The 14,411-nt window shown below is 34.1% G+C and overlaps 1 protein-coding gene across 1 annotated transcript; it reads right to left on the reverse strand.

Annotated features, from left to right (window-relative positions):
* Nucleotides 1-10,305: 10,305 nt before the first annotated feature.
* Nucleotides 10,306-10,632, reverse strand: LOC108471556 (uncharacterized mitochondrial protein AtMg00860-like). Its single transcript, XM_017773156.1, has one exon. It carries the CDS (start codon nt 10,630-10,632, stop codon nt 10,306-10,308), a length of 327 nt encoding a protein of 108 aa, XP_017628645.1.
* Nucleotides 10,633-14,411: the final 3,779 nt, after the last annotated feature.

The following is a 14,411-nucleotide window of genomic DNA, read 5'->3' on the forward strand; positions in this document are numbered from 1 at the left end:
CAATGACTTGGGTCACACGGCCAAGCCATATGCCCGTGTGCCAAGTCGTGTACCCTTCGAAGTAGCCTCACACACTAGTGTGCCAGGCCATGTAATAGTCTAACTTGGACCCTTTGAAAACTATAGGGGACACACGGCCGTGTCACCTGGCCATCTGTCACACACAGCTGAGATACACGTCTGTGTCTCTGCTCGTGTGGATGAAAATAGGCTACTTTACAAGCCATTTTTATTACCCATTTTGGCATGTACCTACACCCAAAATTTCACATATATACAAGCTATAACAAGGCACCAAAATCATGAAAAATCAGTCTATGTACATATGGTATATTAACATACAACCAATATACCCATAGGCACATCAAATGTCAACATATAAACATGTAACCATGTACTCATTTTGGCCAAATAATATTCACTATCTTTTAAACTAAATTTACTTCAACATATGCCATTTAAACTACCTAAGAACCAAACACCAAAAAGGTACCATTTGTATCATTCCACTACTACCACCAATAGACTTATATGCCATTGATAACAAAGATACCAAATCCACATTTAAAACATATCACATAAATAACATGCATTTTCAAACTAGTCTTTCATCTTTATTTATTCAAACGCCTAACCAAATGCAAATGCTAGCATAAAAATTTAAATTCATCAACATTAAACCATTCATAAGTGATTGCATTCATACCAATTTATCAAGTCAAAAGATATATATATATATACAACTTAGTAATTCATTTTTATAACAAAATGAACAAGACAAATATACATATATACTTATAGCCACATATACATGTCACAATCCCAAAAAAGTTCAAAAGCTACTAACGATGACGGATAGTGTAAGCCGAAGTTTCGATCCATCCCTAGACAGCAAAAGTAATCTACAAAATGACATACAAACACGTATAAGCTTACAAAGCTTAGTAAGTACATATCAATTTAACTAACTTAAAATTATATGCATGAAATTTTATTTTATTTAATTAATTTTATCGAAATGTAACAGAAAACAAAGTGTTCAAACACACAACTTAGTAATTCACTTTTATACCAAAAAGAAGTAGACACATATACTATAACAGCCCGTTCTTAGTGAAATCAAAGCAGTAGTTTTGGGACTACAAATATGAGGTCAAAATATTTATTTTATTATCATTTTAGTGTCTAAAGCATGTTAATAGATTTCGTTAAGAAATTTAATCGTTTGCATGCTCAATTTGATAAAAAGGATTAAATTGCGTAAAGTGAAAAAGTTGTTTTCTAATAGCTAAAGGTGTCTGATAGCTATGGAATCTTAAAGTGGAGGTCCTTATGTGGTAATTAGACTACTAGTATTATTAGTCGACAAATATGGACACGTATTAATGGACTTTAAAGGTTTTATAATAAGGTTAATTTAGTAAATTAGTAATTAAAAGTAAAAAGTTAAATAAAAAAAATTAAAATCATCATTCATTCATCTTCTCCAACCGAAAATTGGGTCAAGAATAGCCATTAAAGAGCTCCAAGCATTCGGCCAACATATCCTAGTGCATATCAAGTTAAGCCTCCTACGGATCTAGATCGAGGGAAAGATAAAATATTGGATTAGTCGATCATATTACATCGTTTTTGTGATTGAGGTAAGTTCATATGTTAATAAGCATTAAAGTAATTGTGTTTTAAGTACTTTATTATTGCATTCTTGATGAATACAACTTCACGAAAATAGTTGGCAAAGATTTGGCGATGTATGAAATCTCGATTAAAGCTTAGGAATAGATAGGATACAAATGACATGTCATTAGGGGTTACCTTGTTTTGGGTGCTGGTACGTATGTTCTACCGGTGGCTGAGTTTTCTTGCATGTGTTGCGGTTACTCATCACTTGTGTGAGCAGCATTGTGTAGCAAGTGTTGACCGTCAGCTTGTGTAAGCAGACCCAGTGATAGCTCAAGAGTGAACATTTATATGAGATATGAGATTGAGATGGTTTTGACCATTTTGGGCACTTAGTGTGCGAGAGTCTTGAGTATCTAATAGTATTCCAAATGGTTCAATGAGTAAAGATGATGTTACGAGGATATAAGGGATGATACGAACCAGTTCAAGTATTTGTGAGAAGTACGACAAGTAATTCATAGTTGATGTATTCAAGCATGACTAACATGGTTATGATTATGTGCTAACCTTTGAATTTGATTGAAACTTACCTATGTTTACTTATGCTTTTTTAAATTATGAATGAATGGTAAGTTGTAATTATTAGCCATACGAGATTACTAAGCTTAATAGCTTACTCTGTTTACTTTTCTGTGTTTTATAGTGATCTCGAAGCTTGCTCGTCGGAGATCTCATCACACTATCCAGTAGTTGTTTTGGTACTTTTGGACTTAATGTATTTTGGTTATATGGTATGTATAGGTTAGTTGGTTAATGAAAGCATATATGTTTTGTTATGGTTTAGCCATTGATGTGGTTTGACCATGGTATATGCTTGATATGCAAATATGTGTAAATGGCACTTTGATATGTGGTTTATAATTGCTATGTGAATGTCTTGTTGTAAGTTGGTATTTAAGGTAGCAAATGGTTGAAATTGAGAATGTATTAGCATGCTAAGTATTAGGCAACATAATGCATATATGAAAATGATCATTTAGGTGAATTATTGAAAGTGATATTGGTATGTTTTTAAATGGCAAATTGTGATGTTTACCAACATTATGGTTGTTGGTATTGGTATTGTATGATTTTGAATTGGTTAAGATTGGTTTGAATGCCTATTAATGATATGGTCATATGCTATTTGGTATGTGTAGGTTAGTGCCACTTTGGGTGAGAAATAAAGCTTGAAAAATGGCCTATTTTTGTCCACACGGGCAGAGACACGGGCATGTGTCTTAGCTGTGTGTGACACACGGTCAAGCGACACGACCGTGTGTTCCCTGATATTTATTTAGAAACCAAGTCAGTAGCTTCACATGGCCTAGCGCACGGCCTGGCATACTGGCGTGTGGGGCCATTTCGAGGGGTACACGAGCTAATCACATGGGCGTGTGGTTGGTCGTGTGACCCAAGGCAGTGAGTTACACAGGGTTGGACATGGGCTGGGACATGGCCATGTGATCCCATTTTGAATTTCCACACGGCCTGTGACACAGACGTGTCTCTTAGCCCTGTGAGACATAAGGCCTGGCCACACGGGCGTGTGTCCCTTACACTTTGAAAATTTTCTATGTTTTTCTAAAAATTTATTAAGCATTCGATTTAGTCTCGAATCACTTCTAATGCTTGTCTTAAACCCCGAGGGCTCGTGTTGGGGATTATATGACTGAATTTCAATGACTTTTGTTTGGATTTGAGAAATGAATTTGAAATGTATGATTGTTAAAGAAACAAGCCTGGTAATGCTTCGTAACCCTATTCTAACGATGGATATGGTTAGGGGCATTACACATACATATATATATTTATAGCCACATATACATGCCACAACCCCAAAAAGAGTTCAAAAGCTACTAACGATGATGGATAGTGTGACCTGAAGTTTTAATCCATCCCCAGTCAGTAAAAGTAATCTACAAAATGACATACAAACACGTATACACTTACAAAGGTTAGTAAGTACATAGCAATTTAATTAACTTAACATTAAATGCATGAAATTTTATTTTATTTAATTAATTTTATTGAAATGTAACCATGGCACAGAAGTCCGATCACGGGTATCGAAGTACAACAGGGGCTCGTAAGTGCGATGAAGGGTACCAAAGTACAATTAGGTCACGTAAGTTCGATCAGGGGTATAATTATATAATAATTAACTACTTGATTATAAAATACAAATACATAAGTAAATCAAATGATATAATTTAATTACTATGAACTTACATCGACATTATCGCGAAGGAGTACGATCGGCTAATCCACAACTTTCGCCTTCTCTCTATTTAAATATGGTTGAGGTTTATCTTGATCTAATTAAATAAATTCAACCAATTTAGTAACTATTAAATTCAATTCAATCCAAATTCATATTCATATTTTTGAAAAATTACATTTTTTCCCAAAATATTTTAATTTCTTTACAATTTAGTCATTAAGCTCGTAAAATGAAATTCATGCAATTTCATCCCTGCCTCAACCTAGCTGAATTTCATACAAGCTCCTAGCAACCCACACATTTCATTATTTCACAAATTACACCATGAGTATTTCACATTTTATAATTCAATCCCTAATTGACAAATTCATCAAAAATAACTTAACAAAAGTTGTTTATCCAACAACAAGGATTCATTATCTACCTTCAAACTTCATAAACAACATGAATTCCTTCATGGGAAAACTTAAATATTTTAAGAATTTTTCAAATTAGTCCTTAGGCTAGCTAGATTAAGCTACAACGACTTCAAAAACTAGAAATTATTAAAAACAGGATGAAAACAAACTTACATGCACAAGGTAACCTAGTTGAACCTTACAAGCACAAAAAATGGTGTTTTTCCTTCAATAATTTAGTGGGAGAACAAAACTAGAAGATTGTACCATCTTTTCCTATATTTTATTTTAAGTTATTTATTAAATTACAAGTTTAACCTTACTAATTAATCATTTAAAACACATATAAAATGTCCATAAAGTCCACTATCTTTAATAATGGTCTACTTACCATTTAAGTCATATTACTTTTTAATTCTATAGCTATTTAATACCTTTAGCTATTAGAACTCTACTTTTGCACATTTTTTATTTAGTCCTTTTTATCAAATTAAGCATGCAAGCAGAAAAATTTCTTAACTAATTTTTTATACGACACTACTAATGTGTTGTAAACAATAAAATAATAATAAAATAAATATTTCCACATCAGATTTATGGTGTGACAGCCTTAAAACGACCCTAGTCGGAATGTGGTTTCGGGACCACAAAACCGAGGCATAAAAATAATTTGATATTTATTTTGATGCCTATAATATGTGTTAACTCATGTGTGACATTTTTGATGCTTTAATTTAGAGTTATAAATGTGGATTTCACTAGAAAGGACCTAGTAGTAAACTTTAAAAGAATGAGGGGGGAAATGTGTGATGACTAGTTGATCATGCATACAAAAATGAGGGGTTTGCATGTCAATTTCCCCTTTTATTAGCTAATGGTCGGCCATGACAAGGAGGATGGGCAAAACATGTCATAGACATGTTTTTTGGTGCATCATGGGTGAAAAAAATATAGATTAATGAGTATGGGTAATAAAGAATGACAAAAAAAAGAGAAAAAATGGTCTCATGCATGCCCATTGCTTAGTGAGTTGTGGAGAAAGAAAGAAGAAATTTTGTTCATCATTTTCATTTCCTTTGGGCTGAAAATTCTAAGGAAGAAGGAAGGAATTCTTGTTTCATGTTGGTTTGGAAGAGGTTTAGGAGGAGGTTTGGCCATACTTGTACCTAGATTAAGGTAAGTTTGATGTTTTGCCATGAGATATATTTTAGTAGTTAGCTTGAGTTCTAACTAGCCATGGTTCAAATCCTTACTATGTCATGGAGATGATATTCGGCTAAGGTGAGGTTGTGTTGATATCATTTGCATACTAAAAGTGAAGCTTTGTAATGGTGCATGTGATGGTGGATTGATGATTATTGCATATTCTTTTTAGCACTTTTGAGTGAGAGTTTGATAGATACCATGAGGTTAAACTTCATGACATTGTAAGCTTGTAAGTTGGATGATGAAGTTCATGATTTGTGAAGGTAAATGGGGTAGAAGGAGCATTCGGCCATAATGAAAATATATGAGGTAGTCATAGTCATCCTTATGATTCGGCCCTTGCACCTATATGTATATATGTTTGCACATGATGTATTGGCATGACATATATACTATTTCAAGGTATATATTTGCTTGTGATGATGTTTGGTTATGAAGTACATGAGAGATGTGTATTGAGCTACAATATGTAATCGTTAGTTAGTAAAATGTATGCTGTTTTTGTGTGGTATTAAGTGTATAATTGGCCTCAACATGGACATGCATATTCGGCCACATGAAGGGGGGGTTGGTGTGCATGCATTCGGTTAGAGGCAAGCATATTGATGCCTATTCTTGGCTTGGAAAATTGGCTAAGGAGAGTACTAACTAATGTGTTGAATTGATTAGTGATTTCGTACACATGTGACTCTAATGTCTAATGTATATAAGGGCTAAGTACCTTGAGCTTCACTTTGATGTTTGAATGAATTGTATTGAATTGTTTGTTGTGATTAAAAAATTGTGCATGACCATTGTGTATTTGAGCTAAAGGATGGCCATATGACCATTTAAACTCCTTGTCATATTCGGCCATAAGCTATCATAATAAGATTTTAATAAGTTAAATTTGTGAATTAGCTCAAGAGCTTAGAGGACCACAGTTGGATAAGGAAAGGAAAAAGTAATCGAATAGCCGTCGAAATCGCTTGACAACATCCAAGGTAAGTCTTGAGTAATGACCCTACTTGAATTATATTGAAATCATGCTCCTTGTGTGTGGCTATTGAGCCGAAATTGTAAAGGTTTGATAAATATTTTGTGTTTGAGCCTTAGTAACGAAAATGAAATACGAATGTGTCGTGATTATTGATATATGTGTACATGAGCATTTGAATGATACCCGGGCTAAGTCTCGAAGGCATTTATGCTAGTGATTATATCCGGGCTAAGACCTGAAGGCATTCGTGTGAGGTGTTATATCCGGGCTAAGACCCGAAGGCAATTGTGCAAGTTACCAAATCCGGGTTAAGACCCGAAGGCAATTGTGCTTGTGGTTATATCCGGTTGAATCCAAGGTATGTGACTCGAAATGAGCAATCTTGCTGTAAAATTTCAGTTTATACACTTGTGAAAATTCCAGCAATGAGGTATGTTCGTATGTGCTTGAATTAGTTGAGCCCTTACAAGTAAGTACTCGCTCAGGTTGATAAGCGAGCTACCGGCCTTTAGCTAAGTTGTTCTTTTGTGTATAAACATAAGGGTCGGTAATGTGAAGTAAGTATGATTATGAGAATGTGTATTAATAAAGTGATTCATTTAGTTATGTAAATGTAATACTTTAGTCAAAGCTGATTTCATTATTTGAGACTTACTAAGCATTAAAATGCTTACCCGTTGCTTTGGCTCTCTGTTTTATAGAATTTGCTCGTTAGCTATCGGATTCGGGATCATCAAGTCGAAGTCATCCACACTATCAAAGCCCCATTTTGGTACAATTTTGGTTGAACTTTGAAATGGCATGTATAGGACTACCCTTTTGTTGTAGGTCATGTACCTTTCGGTTTTGTGTAAACTTGGATAGCCATGCGAAAATGGCTTATATACGTTTTTAGCATAGTACTATAATCGTTTGTATGTTGATCATTATGAGGTATGGAATTGTTTTGAAACGATTAGCCATTGGAATGGTTAATCATGATCACACTTTGTGCTATGTATGCAAAAAGGGCCAATTGAATCATGGAAATCATGAAATAGGTAAAGCCTACCTTAAAGGCAGATGCTGACAGCAGCAGTGATGTAGATGTGAAAAATCACTAAAAATAGTAGGAATGGTATTAAATAGCGAATAAATTATGTAAATTAACCTTGATGAATCTACTTTCATATGGAAGAAACGAAACGGTCATATGAGTTATATGTTAAGAGATATTAAAGTTCTCGTGAAACAGGGCCAGAACGGTTTCTGGATCCCCTGTTCCGACTTTGGAAATTCATTGTAAATTAACCAGAGATAATTAGGAGTCATTCCATATATGTATAGATTACTCTCTGAGTCTAGTTTCTATAGAAACAAACGGCATCAGTATCGAAGCCCTTTACAGGGAGATATCCAATTCGTAATACGTGAGGGTCAGTGTAGTCAAACCCTGGATTAGGGGAGACTTTAACTAATAAACTGTACTAATTGGCCCAACCAAAAATTCTAGAAAAAAATATGTTGATGGAATTATGAGTCTAGTTTCAGGTAAAATTTACGAAACTGGTTTTTTAACTTTAAAACTCAAGATATGATTTTTAAGGCGACAGTGATGCAGTAACCAGCTAGTCTGGAAAAATTTTTTTTTAGGACTGTGAAAACAATTAAGTTAAGTCTGTGTGCACCTTGTGTTCGACTCCGGTAACGGACTCGGGTACGGGTGTTACATGTGGTCCTGAAACCACTGTTCTGATTTCATTAAAAACGAGTTGTTACATGGTGGGTTGTTTAAATAACCAACCAAAATTCAAAAATTGGGCATTTTTATCTTTGACCACCTACAGTTTCCTCCCATTTCCAAATAGGTCATTGCTTTTCAATTAAACCCACTTTCTAATTTATTTTTAATCGAACACTTAATTTCAATTTCTTAACCTAAAATTTTAATTCTAATTATTTTAATATTTTATTTTATTTATTCCTATTTAATTTAATTATCTAACTTAATTACGGTTTTCAGTTCACTAACCCCCAATTTACTAACCTGATTTTTGGGATGGGACAACTCTCTTGCTTTTAAAAGAATTTCATCCTCGAAATTACCTTGTCGGAATAGATAGGGTTATTGACATCTCATTGCATCTTCGGTTTCCCAAGTAGCCTTTTCGGTTTTGTTATTATGCCATAAAACCTTAACCAGAGGTACGTTCTTATTTTGCAATACCTTCGAATCACATGCCAGAATCTCAATTTAATTTTCCTCATATGTCAAATTAGGTCGAACCTCAATCTCTTCAATTAGAACTACATGTGATGGATCGATTGATATTTTTACAACATGGACACATGAAACACATCATGTATACGCTCAAGTTTAGTAGGAAACATGAGTCGATACGCTACTGGTCCAGCCCTCTCGATAACCTCATAAGACCCAATAAATCTTAGACTTAAATTACCTTTCGACCGAACCTCAACACTTTCTTCTGAGGCAAAACCTTCAAAAACATTCAGTCTCTAACCTAAAACTTGATATCACGATGTTTCAGATTTACATAAGATTTCTGCTTACCATAAGTAGCCGCCAGTCACTCACAGATTAGTTTCACCCTCTCTTCGGTCTCCTGGATTAGATCCGGACCGACAACCCATCTTTCATCCTACTCGGACCAACATAGCAGAGTTCAACACTTCCAACCATACAACACTTCAAACAGTTGCATTTCAATACTCATCTGATAGCTGTTGTTATAGGTGAACTTGGATAAAGGAAGATAGAACTCCCAACTATCACTGAACTAGATGACGTAACTACACAACATGTCTTCGAGTATCTGAATTACCCTCTTTAAATGACTATCGGTTTGAGGATGATAAGCCATACTGAAACTAAGCTTCAACCCTAAAGCTTCCTGTAGACTCCTCTAAAACCTTGAAGTAAAGTGTGGATCTCTATCAGAAATGATGGAAATCGACACACCATGAAGTCAAATAATCTCAACTATGTACAACTCGACTAACTAATGCAATGAATAGTTTGTACGCATAAAAAGGAAATTAGCACTCTTCAAAAATTGGTCGACAATCACCCATACAGAGTCTTTTTTTTCGGGGTTTGAGGCAAACTCGAGAAAAATCCATCGTGACTCTCCTATTTCTAGTCCAATATCTTAATCGATTGAAGCAAACAGGAAAGATGCTGGTGCTTCACCTTAACCCTTTGAAAAACCAAACATATAGCACAAAGTCTATCACATCACGCTTTAAAGCCACCAATACACAACTCCCGAATATCCCTATACATCTTATTACTACTGGGGTGCATAGCATATGGCCTACTATGTGCATTAGTAAGAATCACATGCCTAAGATCCGTATCAATAGACACACAAAGTTTCCTTCGAAAACTCAAAATACCATCAGGATTCAACTTGTATTCTCCAACATTACCTTGTTCAACCTGTCGAATCTTCCACACTAGACTGTCATCAAGAAACTGCCTCTCCTTTATCTACTATGACAGAGACAGCTTCACTTGGAGTTCAACCAACAAAACACTGTCACTGGCCATACTAAAATGTGCAAACATTGTTCGCAACTCCACCATCGATTTTCAACTCAAAGCATCAACGACATTCACTTAGCTAGGATGATACTTGATCACACAATCATAACTTTTCAGCAGATCAATCCAACGCCTCTGTGTCAAGTTCAACTCCTTCTAGATGAAGAGATACTTAAGACTCCTCTGATCAATGTAGATGCCACACCTATAACTATACAGATAATGCCACCAAATCTTGAATGCAAAGACTACTACAACTAACTTCAAATCATGAGTTGAGTAATTACACTCATGCAACTTCAACTGCCTTAAAGCATAAGCTACTACCTTGCCCTTTTTCATCAGTACACAACCAAGTCTCGTATATGATGGAGAACCCCTCAACGAATCTACAATAATACCCAGCCAACCCTAAGAAACTCAGAACCTCAGTGACGCTCTTCGACTGTTTCCACTCCAGAATAGCTTCAATCTTTTTTGGGTCAACATAGATCCCTTTAGAAGATACAACATGCCCTAAGAACATCACCTCTCTCAACCCATGCTTTCTCAACTTGGCAAACAACTGCTTCTCTTGCAAAATCTGAAGAACAATCTGTAGATGTGCATCGATCATCCTCGATTTGTGAGTACATGTAACATCTCAAAGATTGGGGGTTAGTATAATCGGGTTTGTGAGTCGAGAGAGAGTGATCATGCCTTAATTTTTAAGATTAACTATGCATTTTTAGGAAATAAATGAGGTATTGGTTTGTTGCATAAGTGTTAGTGAAACATTCCTTTAAACCCAAGTTCAAATCCCTTTTCTCTTACCATTTTTATTATTTTGCAAATTTTGCCTTACATGCCTTATTTTTAAAATAAATATTGCAAACTTATTTCAAGAATGAGGAAAAAGCCTAATGGTTAAAAGAAATATAAGAAACCATGGAAATTAAATGAGGTCCTAAGTTTGAATCTTTTCCTTGCAAAAGAATTTAATTGTTGGCAAAAATCCCTTGTTTTTAATGTGTGTGCTATCTAAGCCTTGTAACCCTATGTATAAATGTTAGTTTTTCACAAATAATTAGCCTTTAATCCTCCTCCTCATTTCCCTAGCCGTTCATCTTCTCCTCCTCCTCTCTTTGATTTTATTTTTTTTCTTTCCTCCATTAATGCTGTCGCCTACACCTCCCATTTTACAATCTCTTTCCTTTTCTTTTTGCGACAAGATTGGGCACCATCTTCTTTATTATATTGCTTCCATTTATCCTCATCTAAACCAGCCCCAAATCTGAAATCTTAAACCCCAAGATCGATCACGAACATTGCCAAGAAAGTGTCATTGCCATTTCTCTCAACTAGCTTAGGTAAGATCTCTTTCCTCTTCAATTTCTTTATTAATCTTGTCAATTAAAAACAAAAATTTCTAGATCTAGAATTTGGGGATTTTAAATGATTTCAAAGGTATTTCTCCATATTTTAATGAGATCTCAAACCATTTTAAAATTCAACTCCAATTTTGGTCACAGTGGGTGGAGGTGCGTGTGCTTATGTGCATTGGGATGGGATTTTATCACATTTTTACCGATAGCTTGTCTGCATTTTTATTGGCAGAATTTTCTGTATATTGTTATTGGTGGTTTTGACCACAACGAGCTTAAGCCCATAATATTTTGGAGTTCGGATGACTGGTTATGGGGAACTTGTGGTGTGTAGCGGATGGTGTGGGTAGGAGCCTTTTTGCATTGTATCATACTCATGAAATATTCAAATGTTATTGATTTATGATATGTGTTATATTGAATGGTATCAAAATTAATGATTGTTACTCGTATGAATGATTTCCCATTCTCATACACCATTTGACTTCAATTTGATAATGGGTATGTAACGATATGAAATTCTGATGATGGTTGTATTTTCTTCTGTTAAAGCTAATCTATTTCACTGTATTTGATATTTATGTTTGTTTAAATAATTCTTCAACTCACACAAAAATTTTAATAAGCTCATCTCCCAATAATGTTTAACTTTTCAGGTAAACCTCAAAATTATGATCGGACTCGGCATTTTAAGAATCACCTTGGACCTCAGACTATTTTTAATAAGTATTAATCAGTCTCTGTTGGTTTATAATGACTTTTGGTCTGTGGCTTGGTAACTTTTCTTTTGGGATTTTTTGCATGCATGAATTACTCAAGCATAATAATCGGATAATGCATGATATCGGGCTTAAATAAAATTTGATATTGTTCCCTAGTTTCCGCTGCATCGCAAAGGAACCATTTTTGAAAAATAAATCGATAAGGCAACTATGTTTCCAAAATGACTTGAAAAATGGTTTTTCCACTACATTAGTTTGACATAGAGTTGTTTTTTTAAAGAAGAGCGACAAGCAAACAATTTTTCTAAAACAACACTATCAACAATAAAATGAATACTAAGTATTGGAATGATGAAAATGTGCAAGTGTACACAATCAAAACAAGTAATAAAGTGACAAATAAATGTTGAGTTATCATACCCATAGGGATTGTGAAAAGAATTATGTATGAATGCAATTTTAAAAACACTTTGGTGAAGAAAAATATTTTAATTTGAGGAGGTGATTAAAAACTAAAGATTTTAACTAAGTAAAATAAATAAAAATAAAATAAAAGTTTCAATGCACGATTTCAAAAGATGATTTCAATCAAGATGACATAATTGTGCTAGATTAATTACATTTCTTAACTTAGAATTATTAAACTCATGTTTATGTTGTTACGAATAAATTCCCGGCAACTCGGTAATTTTCTAAATTATGAACATACTTACCTACCAAAATCCATTTATCTCTTGACTATATCTCTATGTCAATTCAATCAATTAAACAAATTTTAATAAGAAAATGTGCTAATGCATATACATACCTATGAAATTAAAATAATCTCTTGTACATATCTCTATGTCAATTCAAACAATTAATTCAATCTCATAAGCACATAAAAGATTACGTGAGGTAACAATGTATTTCTACTTTGAAATAGTTTAATCACAATAATCTTGTAAGTTATGCAAGGCTAATGTATCGCTTGATACCGTTGCTAATTTAACCCTTAGCTACCTTAGATGATTAAAAATGCACTGATTAAGTATTGTGTCAATTAATTACAATTAGTTACCTTACAATTGTAATGCAAGAATAACTTAGTCATGGTTTTACTTAATCAAACATCTTACCAAGACCTATAACAACACAAACACAATTTTAATAACTCAAGTAGACGAACATTTCAACATCACAAATATTCATAGACATGTTCATCATAACAACAAAATTAAAATGATAGGGAACAAGAATCAAATCCGGTGTTTCTCCAAGGTTTGACTAGTTTGCTCTGCTCCTCATTCTTCACTTGTTCTTGTTGAACTGAGGCTTCCATGAACACTTGAATTCTGCTTCAAATGGTGGTTGAATGAATCTTTTTGAAGAGGTTAAATCGAAAAAGGAATTGGGGAAGAAAATAAAAAATAATGGAAGGGAATGAATAGAGAAAAGTGAGAGAGAAGTGAAGAAATGAATGGGTTTGAGACGTGTTTGAAGTGAGAAGCCAAGGGGGGTATTTATAGGTTGAGAAGGCTGCTAAAAATAGCCAAAATCAGAAGCCAATGACTTCCCCCATGGCTGGCCACACATGTGGCATGTTTGAAGATTTCAAACATGCTATTTTTAGGTAGGGACAAATCTTGAAAGACATGAAGAGTGGAGGGGTTTGAATGCAAATTGAAGGAGTCTTAAAGGGCCATTTTGCAAGTCAAATAATCAACCAAACAAGCTGATCGGGTCAGCATGTGGGACGGTTTTGGGATTCCCAGTGCTTGGTTGGATTGGGTTTTCTCAGTTCAGCTCCACTGGGCCCCTTTAATAAATAATTAATAATAATTTATTTAACTTAAATTAAATAGGATTAAATATTATAATTAATTATATTATGAATTAATACACATAATTTTGACCTTCTTAGGCTGAAATATTAATTCGCCTTGATGCTTCAAAATTGCGTCTCAGTTTTCGTTTCTAGTAGTGTCTACAGAGCCATTTTTCGCCATTTGTGCAAAATTGTTGAAAATAATAAAAATTAATCAAAATTTGATATAAAATTAATTAAAATTCAAAATGTTCATAATTTTAGTGAAATTTAATTATTTTATAATTATTATATATTTTTTGACAAGAATTTTACCGAAACTGCATGAATTTGAGTTAAAAATGGCATGAAAAAGTGTGTATATTTTTGTGTTTTCCACACCCGCAAACTTAATTCATTGCTCGTCCTGAGTAATGCACAAATTTGAAAAGAATTTCTCCAAAAAACCTTTGAAAAGTTCCTCCAGAACAACATTCTTCCCAAAATTATGATTTTAGTATAC

This window comes from Gossypium arboreum, chromosome 11 (assembly GCF_025698485.1).
Source record: "Gossypium arboreum isolate Shixiya-1 chromosome 11, ASM2569848v2, whole genome shotgun sequence".
Lineage (NCBI taxonomy): Eukaryota > Viridiplantae > Streptophyta > Magnoliopsida > Malvales > Malvaceae > Gossypium > Gossypium arboreum.

Bases quoted from the DNA above. Each gene is read 5' to 3' on its own strand.
- LOC108471556 (XM_017773156.1), bottom strand. From the start codon at position 10,632: ATGATCGATGCACATCTACAGATTGTTCTTCAGATTTTGCAAGAGAAG.